Source organism: Ixodes scapularis, unplaced genomic scaffold (assembly GCF_016920785.2).
Source record: "Ixodes scapularis isolate PalLabHiFi unplaced genomic scaffold, ASM1692078v2 PGA_scaffold11__112_contigs__length_91849675, whole genome shotgun sequence".
Classification (NCBI taxonomy): Eukaryota; Metazoa; Arthropoda; class Arachnida; order Ixodida; family Ixodidae; genus Ixodes; species Ixodes scapularis.
Genome location: NW_024609837.1, coordinates 1,016,707 through 1,040,014, shown reverse-complemented (window position 1 = coordinate 1,040,014; position 23,308 = coordinate 1,016,707). Strand labels below are relative to the sequence as shown.

General features: G+C 42.5%; 1 protein-coding gene across 1 annotated transcript in view; it reads left to right on the top strand.

The window, feature by feature from the left end:
- The first annotated feature begins 9,170 nt into the window (after positions 1-9,170).
- The window catches only part of LOC8038218 (venom carboxylesterase-6), a 32,606-nt gene continuing 18,468 nt past the window's right edge, over positions 9,171-23,308 (top strand). Inside the window, exons 1-2 of the mRNA XM_002400069.5 lie at positions 9,171-9,641; positions 18,628-18,780. Coding sequence (XP_002400113.3) covers positions 9,408-9,641; positions 18,628-18,780 — 387 coding nt within the window. The 5' untranslated portion in view covers positions 9,171-9,407. The remainder of the gene's footprint in view (positions 9,642-18,627; positions 18,781-23,308) is intronic.

Genomic DNA, 23,308 nt, shown 5'->3' with positions numbered 1-23,308 from the left:
GAAGGTTTTAGGCTTATGCCGCAAAATTGACGCGAATAGTATATTTAACAACAAAACAATTGTATTGTGTTGTATAGATGCCCATTATTGTTTACTTTGTAGCAGAAACGTCGAACAATTTTCAGAAACCCCTTAAAAGCAGATAGTCGACAATAACCACTCCTACTCAGGAAGCTCATGCTGTTGTGCATGGTGCACTGCCAGGGTAAATACAAATCACAATCCTTTTGGAAAAGCAATGTAGTCAGATTTATTTGGTTTATATCAGATATATTAATCAATCAATCAATCCTTTATTTATTTCATAACAGAAAGTATAATGTAGGCTGCAGGAGCAAAAAGTCAAAAGTTTGACTTGACAAGGCCTCTGCAGCCTTACAACTGAATGAAATCGCGGTAGGTGGAATATAGGAATTGTTTACTACAATATGTGTTTTTAAACATTTATTGGTCAATTCGTCCGATTACTGAGAACAATGTATGAGAAATAATAACTGCAATTTTTAAGTAGTCTTATTAACACCCCTGTTGGTGTAATCCCCGCCATACTACAACAAGAACAGCTTCATCTTTTTAGTTTGAGAAAAAGCTTCATTCACTTTTTACTTTGCGTTTTAGCTTAGATGCAATAGGACATCACTTTTCTAGTTTTAGTAATTTTTTTTGCTTTTTGATTATGTTGCAATAGGGCGTAACGTTACTGACGAACAAAGTGGAAACTAGGGACCAAGCTCAACGCTCCGATATTTCTGAAATTATTTTTGCGGCAGGGGCAGTGTTCATTTGAAACAGCACAGTAAATATGTTAATAGCAATGCAATTATAATTTGAATCACAATATCATTATTATAAGTTAGTACTCTCCATACTGCGCATGGCGAACGATAACATGCAGGATCTCGGTTGCCTATCCAAAAATACTTAGACATCTTTTTTACACGGTCAGAGTAAGCACTGAACAAAAGATACGGGCCTAATTTTATCCATTTTAAACGGAAAGAAACAGCGCGCGAAAAATATACGAGGACGAAAGGAAATTGCGAACGACACAAGCGCTGAATTTTATCCATTTATATTTATCAGGAGTTGCCAGCCCAAACTACTAAGCGACATATGTTTATTTTGGCTTAATACAAGTTTACTAATATAAATCGATCAATGTTTGCCTTGTCTTCATTTCAGCCTATGTGTGGCCTGATTAATCTGGAGATATATTTTGTGTGCAGTTTGGTACAAAGGCGGAAACATCGCTCCAATCCCGTGGTTTGCAAGTCGCATTTCAATTGTTTTGTGGCTGCTGCATTCATATTGGCTCCCATCCAGAGACCGCTAGTAAAGGCACCCGCTAAAACGTGGCTCGCGCACCAGACTAAAACTGATCATACCTGGCGAAAGTAAAATCAGAATAGGTTTCTCGAGTCGGCCGAACTACGGACTGTGAGCAGCAAACGGCATCTGGGGTATGCTCTGCAATAAACCACCGAGGCTTTAGAACCTTCACTTACACACGCTTCCTTATACATTATTTGGCACGCACGCCAATTACGAAGTTTCAACATTTTCGCAACTTATCCCAGCTAAAGGAAGCTTAAGATAATGCAAAATTCGCCTGAGACCTAAGTAATAAAACGAAAAAATCCGGAACACATACAGACACAAATAAACACCACTGCCACAATTATACGTCACTTTTTATATTGAACATTTCCTAACTGAAACTTTGAATTTGATAAAGGTTCATCTTGGGAAACATCGGTAGGATGCCTATTCATATGTATTACTTTCTTCAGGTTCTTAAAGTATTTTCTGTAATAAAACTACGTAATATTAGGACGGGCTGAATTGACGTGCGCATGCTAATGAAAGGTAAATGGCCAAGGTAAAATGCAAAACAAAAGCCTTCAAATAAAAATTGGATGACATGTTAACATTGAAATATTTAAAGAAAGTACATAACTTCAGGCTTCTACGTTTTGTTTTTTATTAATGGTAGGCATCATTTCAGAAAAGATGTCCCAATTAGCACTGGCAACTCACAAATAAGGTCGTTGTCGTTAGCAACTGTATTTGTATCAAAGACCGCTGAAATGCTTTAAAAGTGCCGTATAATTTATGCATTTTTGTTTTAACGCGCTTAGTCGTGAAAACGTTCTAATGGGAGTGCTTATTACAGTGTTTAGAAAGTTCCATGATGCAGTGTTTAGAGAGTTCTATGATATTAGTACTTTGACCCAAACTTCATTTGTACATCAATGTGAAATCTGAGCTTCCGGGTGATGCGTGACTTATTTTGGAAGTTCACAAGATGCGGTTCTTTTCTAGCCATTCACACATTGTTTGGTGACGATAATTGGTGTTCCAGCGTTGAGCCAACTTATGGAAGAAAGTATTTAGGATAAGATATTTCATACAGAGAGAAAGAAAAACATGAAGAATAATCTTCATTAAACGACCCAAGTGTCGTCTGTACTGTATACTAGTCTAATAGTATAAGGTAATATTGAAATCTATTTTTATTGGAAATATAATAAGTAGATTCAAAAGAACGTTTGCATGTACGTTGTAAGACGACATTTTATGGACAACCATGAAGAAAGGATCCACTCAAATATAAGCACTTCGATCAAAATCATGTTATGTGGTGATCTTCTTAATGTACCCTTTATCATACTCCATATGCAAATATAATTACCCCGATCCCTCTTTGTAGTTTCAATAAATGGAATTAACATCTAGGAAATATTGTGATGCAAAATAGCGATGAAGGATGTACTGGAAGCATGATCGAAATAATTTCATGAACGAAAAGTACTCACATATTGTAGCCGTCGGCATTTGTATCATGTTGCTAACCTAGCCGTTTTTAAGCATTCCGAAAATATGTTAGTAAAACTTCCGATACATTCATCAACAAATAAACGGTAAAAGATTCACAGAGGAACACGTGTAAGCGTGCCTTTTTTCTTTCTGGTTTTCCGTGGGTTTTGATTCTTGGCCACACATAAAGTTCAAGACGCTGGTCCAAAAAACCTTCCAGCATTAGAAGGGAGGAATAGACCGTTTCCAAAATTCAGTCCTGCCATTTCGATAATTATCATCGCCTAAGTGTGTATCATCTGTAGATGCTAATTGCGGCCTTTTGATGGCTGGAGAAGGAAGAGTTTGAAAAGAGAAGCTAGTGCGGAGCCTGAGCATCCTGACGTTTGTTCACTGTATTTCTGTTCGATGTCACCGTGACGAAACTTACGCGTATAAGCTTCTATGTGATGCGCGTTTGAATGTGTCATGTAAGTCCTTGGAACGCTCGACTTCGGCATGCCCCAGACAGCTTGTGACAATAAAATGCTAATTTTATCAAGTGGTTTACTCGACTACAAGTGCCTGGTACAACGTGGTAGTTTTTGAATGCCATCGAAATTGAAGAAAATAAAGAAATGACTGTTCCTCGGAAAACATCAGAACTTCCGTACGTCTACCGCTGATGAATAGGCTCCAGGTTTTATCCGCCTTTAGCATACAACAACTTGGACTAATATATTTGCCACTAGATGGCATCTTAATTTGTGAAAGGGTCTATTTTTACCCTTTCCTGACACTTTCAGAGTACATTCTGCTCATCGCTCGTTTTTAGCTGTGTTGTTATTTTTTCTATTATTAACATTTACCTGTCACTTGTCGTTTTTGTCCTATTACTGTCATCAACGACTTGGAAGTAGTACCTTCGAAAAAAGTGCCCACCAGCATGAAAAGTAGAAAATATTACTCAGTGAATGATCGAAAAAGACAGATACGAAAAAGCCTGACTTTCCTTTTAATGTTTTATTTATTTTCAATTTACTTCTATCTACTTTGTAGCTAGGCGCACACACAGGCTCCTTGTCGATGATACTTGAGAATGTCAAGGTATCTGAGGGCAAAAGCATTAGTTTTTGTTTGTTTTATTGATGCGGCAGTTGTATTTGGTTTGTGATATAGGTTTTGCTTGAGCTAAGGTTTCTGACCATTCTTATACGGGGAACTTATACTGGAGACATATTCGTTTATGGATTTGGAAAGTGAATAAAGATGCTTGTAATAATATAATAAAAGTTTAATTCTGTCAATTTGAAAGGAACACTTATTCAAATGTATCTGCTATATTAAAACACTCGTGGAAGTTTCTGAAAATACTAATACAATTTGGAGTATATTAGGAACAAGTAGTTATGCAAAACGGCGGTGGAAATGTCTTCAATGCCTAATCGCGTGTGGATTATATCAGGGATAAGTACAAGCCGAAACTATTTCATAATAAAAATTGTAAATGAGTAATCAGATAATTTTTTTTTTGTTTCTGCAGCGCAATTTTACGGAACTTCTGAGATAAAGCTAAGGACGAAGAGTTCGTATCATGGCGTAAGAGTTACGGGAAGAAGTCGTAACATTGAAATGAGGTTTTCTCGCCTGACGCAGCGTGACACACCCAAGTCGTATCTGCAAACTGACGTTGACTTGTGACGTCTCGAGGTGCTTGAAGCATTTACGATGTTTGCGACGACTCATGTATAGCCACCAAGCAGCGTTCTCATGAAGTTCACTGTGTGAGGACATCGCATGTGATCCTCTAGAGCAGGGGCGGCCAGGCTGACCCGGCCTAAGAGCCGCAAACAAAATCACGAAACTTCCAAGAGCCGCGAGCCGGGGGGTCAAACTTTTGTTTAGGGCAGTAAATGAAACTCGAAAGAACTTTCAATCTATTTGGGTCAAAAGCAGTCCAACTGCAGGTAAGATAGCAGTAGCACAAGACTACCAAACCGCTACCTGTATTTCGATTTAAAACGCGTTCCATTTCTTTTTTTGGGGAAGTGCTCGTGTGACTGGGAGGGTGGCCGGGGGGGGGGGGGGGGGGGGGGTAGGAAGGAGAGGGAGCCGCGAGCCGCCCTTTAACACTCGAAGAACCGCAGCTTGGCCACCCCTGCTCTAGAGAAAGGCTGTTTGTTTCAAGTCCAACAGTATAAGTTCAAAAAGAACCCCCCCCCCCCCCAAACACAAAAAAAAAATAAAACATCGTGGAGTAGTGAATAAGCAAACCTTCTCAATTTCTGACCCTCGGAAACCTTAAAGAAAATATGCAATGACTGTTTGGCTTTGTTTACATTTAAGATATATGCTTTAGTTGTAATCCGTTCGTAGCAAGTAGCTACAGCAAGAAATATATACGCGATTTCGAAACTGGGCCGAAAAGGAAACTGAAGCGGGTTTGTATTTGAGCAGAAACACATAAATCGCCTTCATTTGGTTTTCAAAAATTACAAATATCGAGATTAGTTCTCAATTCGCTACACAGAGGTTCAGAATTTTTTTTTTTTCAAACTACCGTTGAACCCCTTATTTCCGATACATTATGTCATAAAAGAAATTTCAGGGATCCCCGCTCTCGCGCATCTTCAGCGCTTATCAAATCTATGGACGCCCACGCTCGCTATTTTTAAAAAAGACCAGAAAAAGGCGTCACGACTGGTGTGAGTGCGGGGGAATATTCCTGGCATGGTTGCCATTGCACGCACTTGGCGTCCGAAAGATAATTTTATAACTCAACGACTGGTTGCAGAGTTTTCGTGTTTTCTCGCGTTTAGTTACATCTTTGGGTAAAGAAATGTGATATTCAGATTCACGGAAAAAATACTCTGGAATTCACCTCAATTTTTTTTTCAGGAACCTTTCATGTTTCCTTTAAGAAACGCCAGAGCAGAATGACGGAAGCTTACTGAACTGAACTTAACGCTCAAAACAAAAGTTTGCATAACCAACTAATTTTCTTTCTTCGCTGAACCGGACATCCAAGAATTGCACAGCGTTAAGGTTAACCCGTCTTTATAATCGAGAACAAGAACTGACTGATACCGAGTAAAATAGATCATGCACAGTAAATTCTTTTTGGGTTAAAGTACCACCCACCATTTCACCATTGTTTTGTTTGGTTATTTATTCGACAACACGGTTAAGCCATTTCGTGAGGGAAATGCGCAACAATTTCCTTGAAGAATGAACGAGATATACGTCAGTAAGAAGCGGGAAGCCAGCCTCGCAAGCGGAGCTTTCCTCTTTACTGAGCCAATTTTGAAACAATTTACTCGGAGTAGTGACGAGAGCTCTGTAGTCCTTGTTGTTGTTTTCCCACTTTATTGCGACAAGGATGAATCGCCGGACTGGTGGGGAACGGTTAAGAAAAACACTGACTAAAAGAAAGAAAATAATAAGTCTTGGTTCCTACCAGCAGAGCGCGCAAAGTCCCGAAGGGCCCGTTAGGGTCTGTTTTGCTCGGGGCACCGCACTCCGTGTTGACCCAGTCCTCGTCAGCATGTATTCTGGGTTCTAGAAGTGTTCACTCGGCGTGGAGTCCCGCACACTGCCACACGAGATGTCGGACTGTGGGGGAGCGCCTCGCCAACAGTCTTGGCGGTAACGCGTTACAACTAACGGCGTTACCGGTAACACGTTACTTTTTTCGGTAACGTAGTATTGCACTCGTTGCTTTTTCAAAACAGTAACCGGTAACGTATTAGCGTTACTTATTTTGAGTAACATGTGATGTGGTTACGTTACTTCTTCCCAAGACTTAAAAAATGGCACTTCAATTTTTTTTTGTCGTCAAGCCATGGGAAGTTTTGAGTTTTTTAGCGTTTTCTTTGCGTTTTTTCACGTGAGTATTTAGGTGAAACTGTAATAAAGATAAAGTAATTATTTTATGTTTGTGCATGAACATAGTGTTTTTACCAAAACAGTGAACCGTGTTAATCAATAATCGTAAGAAAAAAAATAACGGAAAGTGACGTGCGTTTCTTTTGAACGGTAACTATAACGCGTTCCTTTTATTTTGAATTAACGCAGGACGGGAACGTGTTACTTTTATTTCCAAGTTACGAATGACGTATTTCGTCACTTTCTTCGGTAACGCCTACAACACGGCTGCAGAGCATATAGAAATGGTGACCGCTGGGTTGAAAGCCTCAGCTTTCAACCCAGCGGTCCCCTCCTCCAGCGGTCACCCCCGGAGGAGGGGAACAAGAGACGCAAAGGTGTTTGACCTTTGTCCCTCTTGTTCCCCTTCTCCGGGGATGATTTTCGTCATTCTTGCCCAGATCGCTCGCACCTTCGCATTTAATTGCATTATAAGCTGACTGCGTTGGTTCGCAGTTGGAACTGGTGTGTGGCAAGGGCGTACTGCCCAGCTCATCTGCGTCGGGCGGGCGCCCTTTTTTAAGGGTGTAGACTCTCCATCGAACCAGGAGGTCCTCAGTGAGGGCGGCTCCGGTGCGTGCTTTATGGATGAGCATTCGAGCACCTCTTTGTAGACCCTTCGGTAAGGGTGAAGCGTATGCTGGAGTCTGTTCCCTTCGGTGGAGGTGGCCTGGCATCTTGGAGGCTGCCTTCTTCTCCCAGGCGTCGGGGGCGATTAGTGCAGGAGGAACCGAGGTGTCCGCTTCGGAGCGGATAGAGGACTGCGCGCTCGCACACCCCTGAGCGGTTGCCTCGGCCACTCGCATGCCCCAGTACCCAATCCACCCGTACATCAAACTACCGGTCTTTTCCTTATATGTTAACTAGAGCGTCATATATTTTACTCTGATGCAGGGATCTGTTGTTGTTTTCATTTGCTGTGCGTCTTCTCCGCAAGAAGAGCACCTTTGACTGGTTTTTGGGAACGCTCAGAAAAAAGAAATATGTCCTCGTCAGGAACTTGATTTTGTATTTGCCCCTGCCCACTATTGTGTCCTCACGGGTGCTGTGGGATAGTTTGAAAAAAATAAACGTAATAAAAAACTTGTGGGTGGAGTGCAGTTCGGCGCATAGACGCATAATACGCTGACAGGGGGATTCTTGGCGAGCAATGAGTCCGGACCTTGTGACGGCCTCTCTGATGTCCGAGTAGATCACAACCCGTGTGGGTTGCGCGGAGCTGGCTAGAGGTGTCTAGGTCTTTAGATGGGATAGTGACAGGCGGATGGCGTCTAGCACCGGGTGACAGGTGTTGAGGTCTTGGACGTACTGGTGGATTTCGACATACGAATACAAATTACTATTTGGTGTAATATTGTTTTTTTAAGTATATATAACTTCTTTTTTTCTTTTGTAACATCCATTTTGAGCATTGAACAACCCAGATATACCCGTCGGCCCACCATAGAATTTTAGAAACAACAAAGATATTCGAAAAAAAAAAGCGGGGATTATAAAATAACAAAAGTAATATTAGAAAACTTTAACTCATAAAACATTTAGAAAGAGCTCAGAGATACATTTTGTTGTCCCGATGTTGCATTCGGTTACGGTGTCCTCAATGTTAGGGTCTGCGAGAGAGCATTTTTAAATATTTAAGAACAACCCTCAGTAACATGTGGCAAACAAAGTGGATGCGTGCACAGTTTTGATCCACGCTCACGATACGTGAGCTTACATGCACCCTGTCTTCATTGACGCACAAAGTTGTCCTCCAGCATAGCTTGTGTCCACGGGCTCTAAAGTGATGCAAGATCTTACAGTAGTATAGTTACAGTGAATTCATATCGAAATAAAATAGCGAAAAACGTAATTTAGGAGTAAGGAGAAAATTGCTCGTCATGTTTTGTTTTTTTTGCACAACATGCAGATATGTCGTGATCATTTTTGTATTGTTAGATGACACCCAATAAATTGTGATGTAAATTGTGGTATGTTGAGAGGCTTCACTTCAATTAGAGATTTTGAGAACATAGCAAGAATGCGAGAGTATAGCATAAGGTGCATTTGGGCGTTCTTCGCTGTATGCGCGTTGACGCAAACATATAAGTGCAACCAGATATATACATCTGGGGTCGGACTCAAAGTGAAAAAGAGTATAGGCTTCCTTCTCTCGTACCTATTTTATCTCAAAATACGAAGTGTTAAGCATACGTCAATGAGCATAGCATGATAGCCACGGTCGGATCTTCTTCACGAACAATCGCCTCTTTCGCACCCAAGGAAGAACACTCGAGCTCGCTCACCGATATTTGTTAATATCTTGAGTCGAACGCGCGATTACGGAAAGACTCAAACCAAAAGCCCGACTTACGCGAAATGTTCGCGATATCAGGAACTGGTCGCGTCACCACCGACTCTTTATCGCTCACCGCGACTCTAGGGAGAGAAAAATGCTCCAAAGCAAACGAGATTACGCACGCGACGTGCTCAAGTCCAGATATATTTAAACGGCAAAAGCCGCGGAGGGTTTCTTCGCTGACAGCTCGCCAAGCACACCGGTCGCGTACTCTGCACTTCGACAAGTCTTAAGAGGACATCCTGAGATAATTCAACGTCAAAAGCCGGCGGGAGATTCACCGCGGACAGCTCGTCAACTACACCGGTCTCGAAGTCTGCACTTGGACAGATCTCAAGAAGAAAGAAGGATGGCTGCCGTGCGGAACTGGATGTGGATTCTGTGTTCGATCGCCGTGTTCTTGGCGACTCTCCACGTAGGAAACTTTCAGGAGTCGTCTTCCAGGGCAGTTTCCACTAGCTACGGAACTGTTAGGGGAGACCTGGTGCAAGCGCTCCTTCAAGACTTGGTGACTAGCGTGCAGGTCTACGCGTTCCGAGGAATTCGGTACGCTCGACCCCCGCTAGGATGGCGGCGATTTGAGGTGAGTTCTGACAGCTGTTATTGCCTGTAGTCTGCAGGGTTCTCTGAAAGGTGGACTTTATAAAATGAGGGCTTAGGATTGCTAAATCTGTCATGCGATATATATAAAAAAAAATATTGGTCTATGGTAAATATTGCTTTCAGCTTCACTCTTTCCTGACCGCGCCCATGGGCCATCGAACGCCGACTATCGATAGTTTCGAAAAGTCGTCAAGAAATCAAATTTATTGAGGCGAATCAAGTTCCACTACCTTAGTTTCAGTTACAATGTAGGTTTATTAAGCTTTATTGCAAGCTGGTGGGCTGTCGAAAATTGTCATTAGTACGGTCGCTGCACTTATCTAAGATGGTTAACTGCTTGCATCAATCTTCATAACAAAGATGGCATTGTCCTCATAGTTCATCTGTATTGTGGCATATTTTTGTACCAGAAAAGCTTTTGGGACACTTCAAATCATGGTATAGGCGTTCCTTTTAAGATAGTTCTCGGTAAGCATCACTATACATTCCAAGGCTGCCCTGAGCCGGCGTACACGTTTTATGTTCCCAACAAGGTGCACAAAAATTCTAAATGTAGGGGAACTGCAGTCGAGGCTATGACAAACCCAAGGTGGAACACAAGGAAAGTATTCTGCTGGGAATGTGAGGTGTACTATCTGTGCCTCACCGTTATAAGCATTCCTTCGTTGAAAATCACACGTGTTACGGAAGCTAACTCTCCGACGAACCGAACATAGACAACGTCAGTTAGAGTACATTAACTTTCAGATGTAATAGCTGTGGGTGTGGGGCACATTTTATATATACAATTTTTTTTTATCCGTTTAATTTGACATAGCTGTAGACGTTTCAGTGTTTATACGCCTCCGCACGTATACATGTATTGTTGAGAAATGAAATTGGAGTATGTTTTTCTCACATTATGTTAACCTCAATTTTTTTTTTTTTTTACGAAACAACTAATGGCCACATTTCGATGTGTCATATTTCTTCATACGCAAGTTACGTAGGAAAATAAAAGCGTTTGAACGGATGATTTGAGAATTGGCAATTTACCGTGGTTTTAAATGAGTTAACCTATTTTCTTCTCTAGTCACTGATAACTTCAGAAATGCAGGGCATTGCTTTTTATGCTCCCGTGTCTTGTTTCATGATTAGTCCTTGTTACATTTTTATTGTCCGATTGCAGAATCTTAACGGCTGCGGTCTGGCCGCGCTCTGCGTCTCTTAAACTGTCCCTCTACAGAAGGTATACTGGCCCAGTAATATTAGACAAATGTTTTCTTGCCCCATTTGTACGAATAATTAACTTACATTTTTATTCCTATCGTCTAAACCAAGTACTTCGTACCAGAAATATGGGATAGAAAAAATTTCGGTGAAATTAGGCGTCATTAAATACAATGCATGCGATCGACAAGTATTCGTGGTTTCCGGAGAAACGACATTCTGATTTGTTTTATTGCGCATATATGCTAGAAAAGTTAAGCGATAGCTACAAGCCTAATACACAGAGCGAAACGATTTTACAAGCGCCCATAACCAATAATATTCTAAAGCGGATTCCGTGTTTTCAAATTTCTCACATGTTTCATGTCAAATAGACTTATAGAAAACACTTTCTCAATTACTGCTTTAAATATTGAAAGAGGGAGATACCTTTTCAATAACCAAGAGATAAACAGACAAAAATAAGTTTAAGAGGGCACATCAGTACCACTGTAGTTGTCTGTTTAACTCTAGTCATTTGTTTTGATTCTTGCTTGTTTGAATACTTTTAGCTATAAAATGCCGCAATATAAGATATGTAGGAGAGGCTCTTCTCACAATAGGTAAAGCTCCGCCCAAGAGAACAGGGCTGCTGCGTCAGTAGCCCTATTCTAGCGAATTACTGCACCATGCCAGGTGAGAGACACCGTCGAACTGGCAATTACACAAGATATATAACCCTAATAAGATTTCCAGGCAAACACATCTGGTTATGTAGGTGCGTGTTTCGGGTGTCCCATTTCCTGAAGATAGAAAAATGGTGCGTTTTTGTAGGGTAGTAACACGAGTATTTCGTTACAATTCGTGGGAGAAGCTTCTACTGCAGACCTCATGTTGAAGTGGGCTGAGTATAAATTAGTAGAGTTCGAATATGCGTTTTGTTGCGTTTTCAACCCTACATCTAGTACGGCCTTATTAATATGCTAGTACGAATTGGTAGGCGTAGGCTTGCGTGTTTGTGCTACTGATGATACTCTCAGCTTGTATTATTGTAGTAAATCCTAAACAGGCTGTAACCAAGGTGCGTACGGGGCCATACTGGTTTGCCGCTTATCAAAATCTGTAAGCCCTCTTCATGAAAACACACCTTCGCAAGGAAACTCTCGGTTAAATGCAATTCAATAGCTTGTAATCATCTATTTGCAACAAAAACCTCGTGGACCCTGAAGCAATCCATTCTTTGCGGGCGGTCAGGCAGCTCATACGAACCATATGCTGAAGGAGCGAGGTTTTTACTAATTAATATTTGGCAGGAGGCAGGCAGTCCCATTATATGGGTCCATACCGAACTTGACTAAAGCGTAAACATTACATACAATGTATATGCAACACCAGAAGCACAACCGCTAAGCGGCGTGCTACAAGTCTATACCTCAAAGTGTCTATGGTCACTGTCAACTTAAAGAACGCTGGACGTGTCGTATTATATTCCTGATATTCTTTTTTTCTCCGTGATCAGTTATTCCGCGTTTTTTATCAGCAAATGCTTGAATCTTATCAGGTCACGAGCGATGATGGGATGCTTGTAGCTGGCCACACCCCGCATTTTGTAGGCTGTCAGTGACTGACTACGATGCTCACAAAATAAGATAATTTCAAATATTGGATTTCCGGTTGCAATATTCTAAATAGCAAATGGGATACCCTCTGGAAAGCCGATCCCTTCGTGACATGTTACTTATGATTGTGGTTTCGAAATTTCGGGGCATGAGAAGGTAAATGGCACGTCGTAACGTGTAGTTTTAGGAGCGAAGCTCCTTAGGGTCTAGCCTTGTCCGGCGTCCGTGCTTACATCGATTGCCATCCAATCTGTCTTCTTAAAAAAAGAAAAAAAAGTTTGCGCAGTCGACAGGATTGGAACCTGTGCGGGGAGACCCCACTGGATTTCTAGTCCATCGCCTTAACCACTTGGCCACGACTGCGGGACAAGTAGGGAGCTCTGAGATGTGGTAGTAACTCAAGAGCTGGGGATGTCACGGATGAAACGTTGCATGTAGCCGCACAACATCTATACAGGAGAGGGCGCTGCGGTCAAATGCGTATATAATCGCGTTCAACTTGGCATGCATTCGCTCAGCGTTTATAGACGAGAGGGCGGTGCGGTCAAATGCTGAAATGCGTACATAACCACGATCCATACCACACATTCTCTTTCTGACATGGGCCGTTGACTTATGCGGTGGAGATGCGTTCCCACGGCTTCCAGTGGATCCAAGGTGATCCGCTAGAAGAACCACTGGCTCTGCATTTCACCGACCATAAAGCAGTAATAATGAAGTCGAAACGCAACCCGGAACTCCGCATTTCCTATGAGCAATAAAAAGAATATCAGCACCATCAGCACTACCTATGAACAATAAAATCAGTATGATCAGCACTACCAGAGCTTCGCCCCAATCAACATCATTCACCACCTGGAGATGCGGTCATTTTTAACGCGCTTTTTTTTACTCGAAAGTCGATGATTTTTTTTTTATTTATAACTTACGATTATGGTTCAAAATGTTGGGGTATGACAAGAAAGAGGGACGTCGTTACCTGCAGTTTATAAACGCGCTACTTTTATGAGGAACTATGTTACTGTGTTGTCTTCTACTTCGTTTTCACTAACGCGTGTGATGAGGGCTATTTGTATGATATTTACTTACTAGCGTAACGTCAACGAAGCTCTTAGATAGATTTAAAGAGCTCACGGCACAGGTAGTCAATTTGCTTATATAAAATTGATTTTGGAGTAATAATGTTAGGACATTGTTAGTTCTCTCCGTTGAATGTTCATTCAAACAAAAAATTCGATCACTCTTTGTAGCAACAAATTTTTAAACAAAAATGTTACTCTGAGGAGGCCGTCAGGTACAACGAGCACGTGTATTGTGCCTGAATATAAAAATCTTCACAAAGCTACGTAGATGTGCTTCAAATTTTTTGAAGCTCGACAGGTTACAACTATTACGAAATAAAATACTAAATAAACAAATTTAAAAAAAATTTAAGCGAAAGTTTTTGAAATTGTTAATAACTTGAATGTGTATTCACATTCCTCATTTATAATAATTCACATATACTTCGGAGCACTGCCGTTATTTGTTGTTCTATTTCGCACCGTCACCTTACGTTAAAAAAGCAGGTTGAAGGCGTTTATTATTATAAAATATAAATATTATGTGGTGCCTTATTTTGAAGGTTAATTGCTCGAGCTCCAGCTTGGAGGAGTGCGCTTCCAATATACAAACCCTTTCAGATGAGATGCTGGCTTTCACTGAAGCACCAAAACCAAATTACCCAGAGGCAATGTGCACCCGCTAGGGTAGTGATCCTACGCAGAAGTAGGTTGCTTATGTGATGGCCGCAAGGCCGGCAAGGGCTGTGCATATTTAAACAAAACTTCAAATTGCGTTACACTGCGAAGTTGTAGATTCCTAATTCTCAGATAATGTCCTGCGCGCGCGCCAACTTTCGTGCAGACTAATCTGATGGCTTCAAAACCTCCGCGGCGCGCGCTTACGTAGTGACGTTTATTTTTTAGCTCTATAAAAAAGAAGAAAACATGCTAAAAGAATCACCGTAAGAAAGAGAAGGTCTTAGAAAAACATATCTACGAACCTGATGATTGCTCAAATCCGAGTTTAGACCGCCCAAGCGCATATCTCTGAACGGAGGGAGTTGATATTGGAGCCCCTCGCGTAGCGCACAGCGATAAGCGTGCGTCGAGTGTTGCGGCACTTTCACCCGGTGATTACCGCATGGCGTCTGACTTTAGATATTCCGTTATCTTATCAACTCATTCGCATGGTGCGTGACAAAAGAGTAAGGGAGACTCCGTGCACCCCAGAAACGGCTCCTGGCGGTCTATCTTCGTTTCACATTGTGTCCGAACTCAGCAAAATGCCACCATCCAATGGTGTCCATCAAGCAGCGCCAAAAGTGCAATGTCATCACGCTCGTCGTCTTTGCGTGTTTTTATCACCGTCTAGTTCAATGAGGCACACACACACACACAAACAAAGCAAAACCACAGGACCACGACGCGTTTCTTGCGCGTGCTAGCTTCCCTTTGTAGGCTGCCTTCGAAAGTTAGATGTCTTTGTACTCATTCTTAGAACGAGTACGAACGAGAACGCCAAACTCAGGACGCCGGCGTTCGACGTTCGAGCAGCTTCAAAGATTGGGTAGAAACGAAGGCAGCTATAGCTTCGCGTCCACCCACTTATCATTCCAACCAGAGTTCGGTGTTCTGAAGTCGTCGCCTGCTCCCGGCTTCTCCTCTGCCTCAAACTCCATACCAGAAACGTATGCAGTTTGTGGGGGTGTACATTTCCACAGATATGAGGAAATGAACTGACGCGAAAACTGCAAATGCACGTTTAATTAGGATGACTTGTACCTGCGCTTAAACGAGAGGATATCATATCTTACTAAGGTGCCGAAGGGGCGACTGAACTAATGACGCCAGCGCAGGCCTCTCTTATGCACTGATCACCCGAAACATTACGACCACCCACACATTCGGGGAATCAGTGCGGCTAAACGACGCGCATCCACGTTACCTACTATCTTCTGGTGCGGATGGTGGAAAACGGCAGTCAGGAATCAAAAGGATAATTTTGACGACTACTTGTGAGCGTAATGGGAAAGGCTGCCTAATTTCGCCACTTTGACAAATGATAGATCGTGATGTCAAGGTCACTGCTGACCAGTTACACCCGTCCGTCTCTTGCCTTCTCCACCGGAACTGGGAGCCTCCAACAGAACAATGTTCCATGTCAATAGGCCACACTTATACTACAGTGAATTGAAGAGCATGATGACAAATTCCCGTTGATGTCCAGGCTACCTAACTCGTCAGATATCAATCCTAGTGAGCACACCTGGGTTGTGATGGGGCGCCGGCTTAGAGCTCACACATTCTATCGTAATAGACATAAATTGCGGGACCTGTGCTTACAAGTCTGGTACAATCTTACGCGAGGCACTGACCGAGTGCGAGTAGAATTCACGCCAAGATGGGTTGCAATTCTTCTGCGTGCCAAATGTGGGTTCAACGCGGAATTAGATGGGCGATTTAGATGGGCGACATTATATGTTACGCTGCCAAGAGCATTATTGACAAGAACACACTAGAAGTTACGAGATTTTATACTGCAAAGTACCAGAATAGCAACGAAATGTTAAGTGAAAACTAGAAAAAAGAGTGTTCGGGGCCAGTGCTTTCGCGTGGCATCCGCGTGAGCTGCTAGCTCAGGGACACACGCGGGAAATGCTGCTTTTTTCTCCAACAGACACATGCCTTGAACCACCGCGCTTCATCGGCAATCAACGGCATTGGGCAAAACGCCTCTTTCTTGAGCTCTCACGTTGATTGCATTTCTATACGTGGGTTCAATTTATGATATACCCGAGGGGACGCGACGACCCATCCCAGCCAATCTAACACCGAGAACGTGTCACCTGATTATGCGTCCTGTGTGTCACCTGCGCCCTTCTCGAAAATCCTCTTTCAAGCGGCAATGCATTCACTTCGGTAGCTGGTAGCGTCCTCTACAGTCTATCGTAAGGTGGAACAGAGTATAGGTGTGGGACTACATGTATTGCAGTGTTGGCCTCTTTATTAAAAAAAACGATAAAGACAATGCACAGATATTGTTTTGTTATCGCTGTTTTATGATAGCGACGACAATAACAACTACTAGAAACGTACATCTTTTTTTTTCCAGTGCGGTTTGTGGCAGACGTGTTTTAATAGAAACAAAAATCGACAATAAACATAACACAGCCCAAATTCTGCTGGTGGATGACTTAAAACACAAAACTAAAAAGACACCTGCGCACTTTTTATGAGTTTTGAATACGGAAGCATGAATGTCGTTCTTCCCTTATTTCAACTCCGCCGTACTTGCGTGGACCGCCAAGTTTGGCTGTAGCGGCGATTGCGGTCGACGGCCGAGCGCCAGCACTCGTCAAGTGGCCGCGCCGCGCTGAGCTCGGCCGTCGAGCCTTTCCGGAGTTTGCCCGTGCGGGCTCTGCGGCCAGCGGCTTCCTCTTCCGGCGGCCTTGCCGCCGCGCCGCTTTGGTGCCGGCTTCTCTTGTTGCTGTATTGGGAACTTCGCCGCGCGGAGCCTTGTTCCTTGAAACTATGACGCGCGCGCCAGCCAATGGGAGCTTATCCATCAGAGCGCTGCTACGGACGACAGGCTTGGCTCCATTGGGACGGGGGACTGGATAGTTTATGTGCCGTTCGGCTTCAAGATCTGTGAACGCCGGTTCGCTCCATGGGACAGTTAATGCTTTCGCATTAAGACCGAAGACACGTCCACGCAGTTCGCTTCTTGGTGTATCGTCGAGTGATCTGAAACAACCACGTCACTGTAACGGCTCAAGGAACAGTTGCGGAACACTCTCGTGGCAGATGAGAGCTTTAGCCAAATAATTTATAAAAGCTAAAGTCATCGGCATCTGCAGTAAAATAAATGTGTCCCAGGCTATCGTTCTTCTCTCTTCACATATCAATTGCTCCGCAACGGCTCCTTTCAGTCACTTCAAAATTTTAGGGCCACAATTATGACATATCCTTTCGAGCCTACCCATATGAAAAAAAAAAACACCGTATCACTCATATTGCATAATATTATATGAAATAACTATATGATATATTGTATATTATTCACCTTGAAGAACACACAAATCAGTTTTATGCTTTGTCATGACTGTCTACCATTCATTCATTGTCTAATATTTTTGTAATCAACATGATCTCATTTAAATGAATGTCTCACACAAAAGCCGGCAATATGGTGTCTGCTTTTTGTGTAAACAGGTGCCTAACATTTGGGAAATTGTATTGAAGCTCTCAAAGTTTTGAAGTCGACTCATAAAACTGTAATTTTAAGACTTTCAGATTTCAAATGAGACGGGTAATATGGCATATGTTTCAGTCGTATAACTAAAAATTCCGTTCTTTTTTTAAGTGAGTGTTTGGGTGCTGTAATGCCTGTATTGGACAGACTACTGTCAGCAGGTCTGAGAGGAAGTCGTCAAAAACTATTCCAAACTACGAGCAGAGCTGCAGTTCGCTCTCAGATGGCCAGTTATACACTACCACCAATACGGATTGCAAGTGCGTCCGCTATTTGTGACTCTCGTGGTTCAGTTAATTCTCGAAAGCGTTAGCGCAAAACTATGACTCGCAATCTAGTTTAGGGATATCACTATTTTTTACCAAAATTCAATCAAAATGGCTAGTTCAGCTAATTGGGTGTAACTCATATTTTACTATTACGCCCCCAAACACAGGTACCGTGTGCTGCTGTCCTCTTCTACCTTTCTTCGTTTTTTGCTTAGGTATAAGAGGAGAACCAACAGTTCTTTAAATACTACGAGGAACTCGATATTCATTGGTGTTGTACACAGCAAGCTGGCTAAATCCTTGGGTACATTATTTAATCAAAACCCTGATGCACCCTTTGTGGTACCAGCGATGCGCGTCATTATTATTAGTGATGCCTCAGAGTGTGACCTGTTTGTACATATTGTAATTTATCTTCATCGCGTTTTCATTTTAGTGAGAATGCTGAGTGCTGTGCAATCGATCCTCATTGTTGCCGCATACAAAGAGCATACCGACCGTGCTCTTTGTTTTGACTTCACGTCTCCTTGAACAACCTGTGAAACCACGCCGATGTGTGCGTATAAGACATGCTTAACGTGTGCTATTTTTAAAGCTTCCAGAGAGACCAGAGCCATGGTCGGATTCATCCTATTTCCAAAGCACGAGAAGGCACTGTCTCCAGTGGAGCTCATATCCCGAAAACAGGGTCATCGGGGAGGAGGACTGCCTCTATCTGGACATCTACGTGCCTCAGACCGCCTTCGCGGTAAGTGCCCAATTATTTCGCCTTGAGTGATCCACGTCGCTGTGGCAATATATGCGAGTGGGTTCCTTAACACGACACCTAAAACAGCCTCATACCCTTGATAATCCCCAAGCTCTATAATTTAAAGAGAAAACTGAGGATAAGGTGTTCTAATAAATGTTTAGGTAACTGAGGTTGTTAAAAAAAAACTCTAAAAACAAAAACCTAACAAAAACAAACTTTGGCGTTAAACTTTATTTCTTATGTTAGTACCACTATTGAGCACTTCCCAACACCGCAATACTCTTATTTACATTTGTTTAATACTAAAATAAAAGTAGAGAAACACGCGCGGCTATGGCTTGTTCGCTGTAACTCTGTGGTAAAGTAGGTCATGGGTATGAATGCGGATAAGCCACAAGTTTGTGCGTAGTTATTCGGCAATGACGCAGTCAAGATAGGATGTTTCCTTTTACTTTATATTTCAACTGTGTCATCCCGGCAGTTGTCCTCCACTTTAGGCCAAGAGAAGGTGGGGCCACCTGTGCTTTGCTTATTGGACTTGACTGATCCGTCTCGGGCGTTTTCACGTGAATTCAATTAGACATTGTGTTCTTAAATGTTAGTGCGCTGAAATATAGAACATTTGAGTACTACTAATTTGATGGTGTGAAATGAATTGCTTGGAACAACAGAGGGATGAAGAAGATCACGTCATCGATAATGTCCCAAAAAGCGGCCGAAACGTTTAAATGTGAACAGCTTTGGAAGGATAACAGCGTAAAATATTCGTCAACTACAAACTCGAATTTCCTGTCAGTGTCCCCTCCATAAAAATAGAAACGAAACGGTAAAATTTCAACTTATCAATTACTAGGCTTCAAAAGGTAACTTTCTAATAAAGTAAGGTCGTGTCCGCTATGTTTGCCCGTCGTCTTTTGCGTATTTTATGTTGATGAAGACTCAAGAAGCCATCGTTTAGGGTATCTCTTGCTTAACTTGCTTTGCACGAATGCAATTCGTATAAACGAAACGTAAGTGGCTTTTAACTAAATGATCTTCGAGCAAGCTGCGAATATTATCGCGATCTCGACCCGGCACTTCTCATTCGACGAAATGTGTATCGCTTTTCGTTTATGAAGTAGCAATGACCCTGTACCGTGTAATGCACCAGGATTGCAATAACGGTTTTCTAAACACTGAAAGCACTAGGCGTTTTAAGTAAGCTTCAAAATGAAGGCAGATAATTTTTTTTATGTCACCGCGAGTTTTTAGTTTAACAAAACTGGATGGAGTTGTCTCAATGCCAGCTTAATTCGAACCTGAGAGGATTCGGCGTTCCCAGAAGTGGTAGCTATGGAGATAGATGCGCGCAGTGGGATACGACGTATCGCAATTGTTTGTTTGGATCTCAGCGTGTGCAAATAAGGACTGCACACACCGCCGCTGCAAATGGCAACGACACGCAATGACCGATAGCTTTCGCCTCTTTCGAGTATAACCCTCGATAACGTGGGCAATCTCCCCAGAGCTTAGCGTTCTAATGGTATCGCTTTACAACATATAGGGCAAAGATAAAGTTTTTAAGTCGTGGATTTAAATGCTCTAAAGATGTGGCACGGTTCTTTGGGACAAATTTTGGGTTTTGTGCTGGAATATAGGGCCTTACAAAGCCCAGAAGAGCGAAGATAAAGCAAATATTTATCCTTTTCGGCCAGAGTCAGTGTATCTTGGCCCTGCATTGTAAAACAAGCGTCAAATTTAGGCTTCATTTTTAGTAGCTTGAATGTTATCAGGCATCTTCGGGCCAAATTTTCCAACCAACTGCCAAAGTTAGGCATCGCTTATGACTTTTCGGTTTTCATGTGACACCTTTGGGCCTCAACTTCAAAAGAACAGCCTCATTTAGGTTTTACTGGCAGTTTTTCGGCTCATGCTTGGCATCTTTGCGTCAAGTCTGCCTCGCGTCGGGCACTTAAAAACTAATGTGGCAAAGAAATACATAAAAACGCCTAAGAAAAGTATTCTTGCACTAAGTTGCGAAACCGTATTAAGGGGAATCGGTGGCCGAGTGGGCTAACGCTCACCAGCTCGGGGCACGTGGAGCGAAAGCTCGCGCTGCAGAGCCCAGGGATCCTGGGTTCAATCCCCACCCCTGCCCGTTTCGATCTGAGTGAGCATCGTACCAGCGTGCCGTCGTGTATCACTACTGCATGATGCACGTTAAGGACCCCAGGCCGGCGGTCGTACCGCGCTGGCTAAATTTCTCCTCTACAGCTGACAGGCAAGTCGTCAGGTGAAGCAGACTAAGCTCGGAGTGTATAAACACAAACACACCATAACCGCATTAGGATTGCCTAGATTATGCCAAATTTGGGCGTTTTTTTGACGCACTACCTGGGAAGCTGCAAAAAAAAAAATAAAGAGAAGAGCTTGGCACCAACTAGTGAGCCAGCTATTCAAGAAAAGGGGCCAGAAAGCTTGTCGTATCTTTTCTTCAACACCAAATTTCCCGTATACCACATTTTTTCATAAAATACACGGTGTCTTAAAATGAACATATTTCCCTTTTATTCCGCATTCTGCTAGCATGCGGGGTATTACCAGATACCATATGTGATAGGATAAACCTTTACCTCGAAGGGTAATATTTGACGGACTCCGTTTCATGGAAAGTCCCACCGCAGCGAACGGTTCGATTGAGCTAATACGGAGGCAAGTTCGTTTGCTTCTTTTTGCGGGGGAATTTCGGTGACGTCAGAACGGAGCCGAGCTCTGATTGGCTCTCATAGAAGTAAAGTGGGCAGACTTCGAAGCAAGCTGACTCGAGGCCTACCCAGTATCCCTCGAATCGGAGCCAATGAGATCTCGGCGCCCTGACGTCGCCACAACCCCCGCAAAAAGAAGCAAACCAACTCGCGCTCCGCATAGAGTACTTCCATAAATGCGTCACCGCGCGCGTTGCATTCTGGGAACCTGTGGGCCAGGAGCGAACCGCGTATGGTTTTTTGCTTCCCATTTATTCCCAGAGTGCATGACGTGACACCTCCGTCGCGAGAAGGCGTTTCGAGGTTTGAATAAAGACTTTCGTGTAGCGCCAAAAGGGCTTCGGGTTGACGCTCGTCAACTTTGCCCGCTTCCTATCAATGGATAAATCCAATGACGTAGAGAGCATGCGTCCGTTTTGTTCACCTTTTTAAGTGCCTGATTAATGTAGCTGGTAATTCAATATTTATATATTGTTACAGCGAAGCTGTAAGGTTCCATGCATTTTTGGTATCCATGTGCAAAAACAAGTAAGAAATTGCATAAAATAGTGCTTGATTGTATGGAAATGCATATACTCCCCGTCATCTCGATATGCGTTTTGATAATGAACGTCGTCGAAGCGTGTGATAATGAAGATAGAACCACTCTCCGATATTATGCCGAATTCTGCAGTGTTTAAGATGTGTATTACAACTAAAGAAAAATGTATTCTGGAGGCACCTCACGCAAACTTTTGAGAAATGTCAAAGTTCAAAAGAGGACCATTTAAGAACACAGCAGATTATAAGGTTTTCCATTTGACTGCAGTAAACCAAAAGAATAGATAATGTGCTGGGTACGTTTTTTTTCTCAATATTATTTTTGGAAGTTTCTGAGACCAATTTGACCCGGGGTCGATTTATTTTCGTATAGCCGTTTAATACCATTTCCAGTATTCTGCTACTGGCCTCAATAAACTTGCAAGTATTGCGATAATCTAAAATTATATAAAAATAATTTAAAACATTGTCACTAGTTATTAATTTTATGTCATCGTAACAACGTGATCTTTATTGTAAGCAATGGGAGGGAATAAACGATTTATGAGAGGTTGACTGTTTTTTGTGAACTAAGCATTCGCATATCGAAAGTAGTATTCAGACAAGTAACAAAAGTTTACATTACGCCCTGCACATAAACAGCAAAACAAAATCGAGAGAAGACCGTATTGAAATATCCGACTTGATATAAGATTCCTCGAAGAGGGCTGAAGCCCAAGCTTTTGCGATTGCACCGTGTTATCGTCGGCGGCCTTAAATTTTATATTTCTTCACCAGTTGAGAACTCAGTCGAACCCAAAACAAACCCGACAAGGCGCGGGAGCCCAAATTTAAAAAAATTAGCGTATGCCTGAAAACAGTAGAACCATGTCCCCTTCGAGACAAATTGTCTCAAAGATGGCTCATTTTGGAGGATTCGCCGTAGCAGCAGCTTGTAGTGAAAAGCCTCAAATTGGGCATTCCGTCAAAGCTAAGAATTCGGCAATCACAAAAACTTTCTGGATGAGGCGCGGTGCCTGAGTTCGAAATGATGAATGAATGCCTGTAAATGGTCGAACCATGTCCACTTCGAAACAAGTTTACACAAAGATGGCTCATATTAGAGCATTTGCCGTAACCGCAGCTTGTAGTCACGGGCAACATATGTGTATTTTGTCAGCAGTTAAGTTGTTGGCCGACGCCAGAAACTTCCTAGATGAAGTCTGGGTGCCCAAATTTTGAAAGATAAACAAATGCGTAAA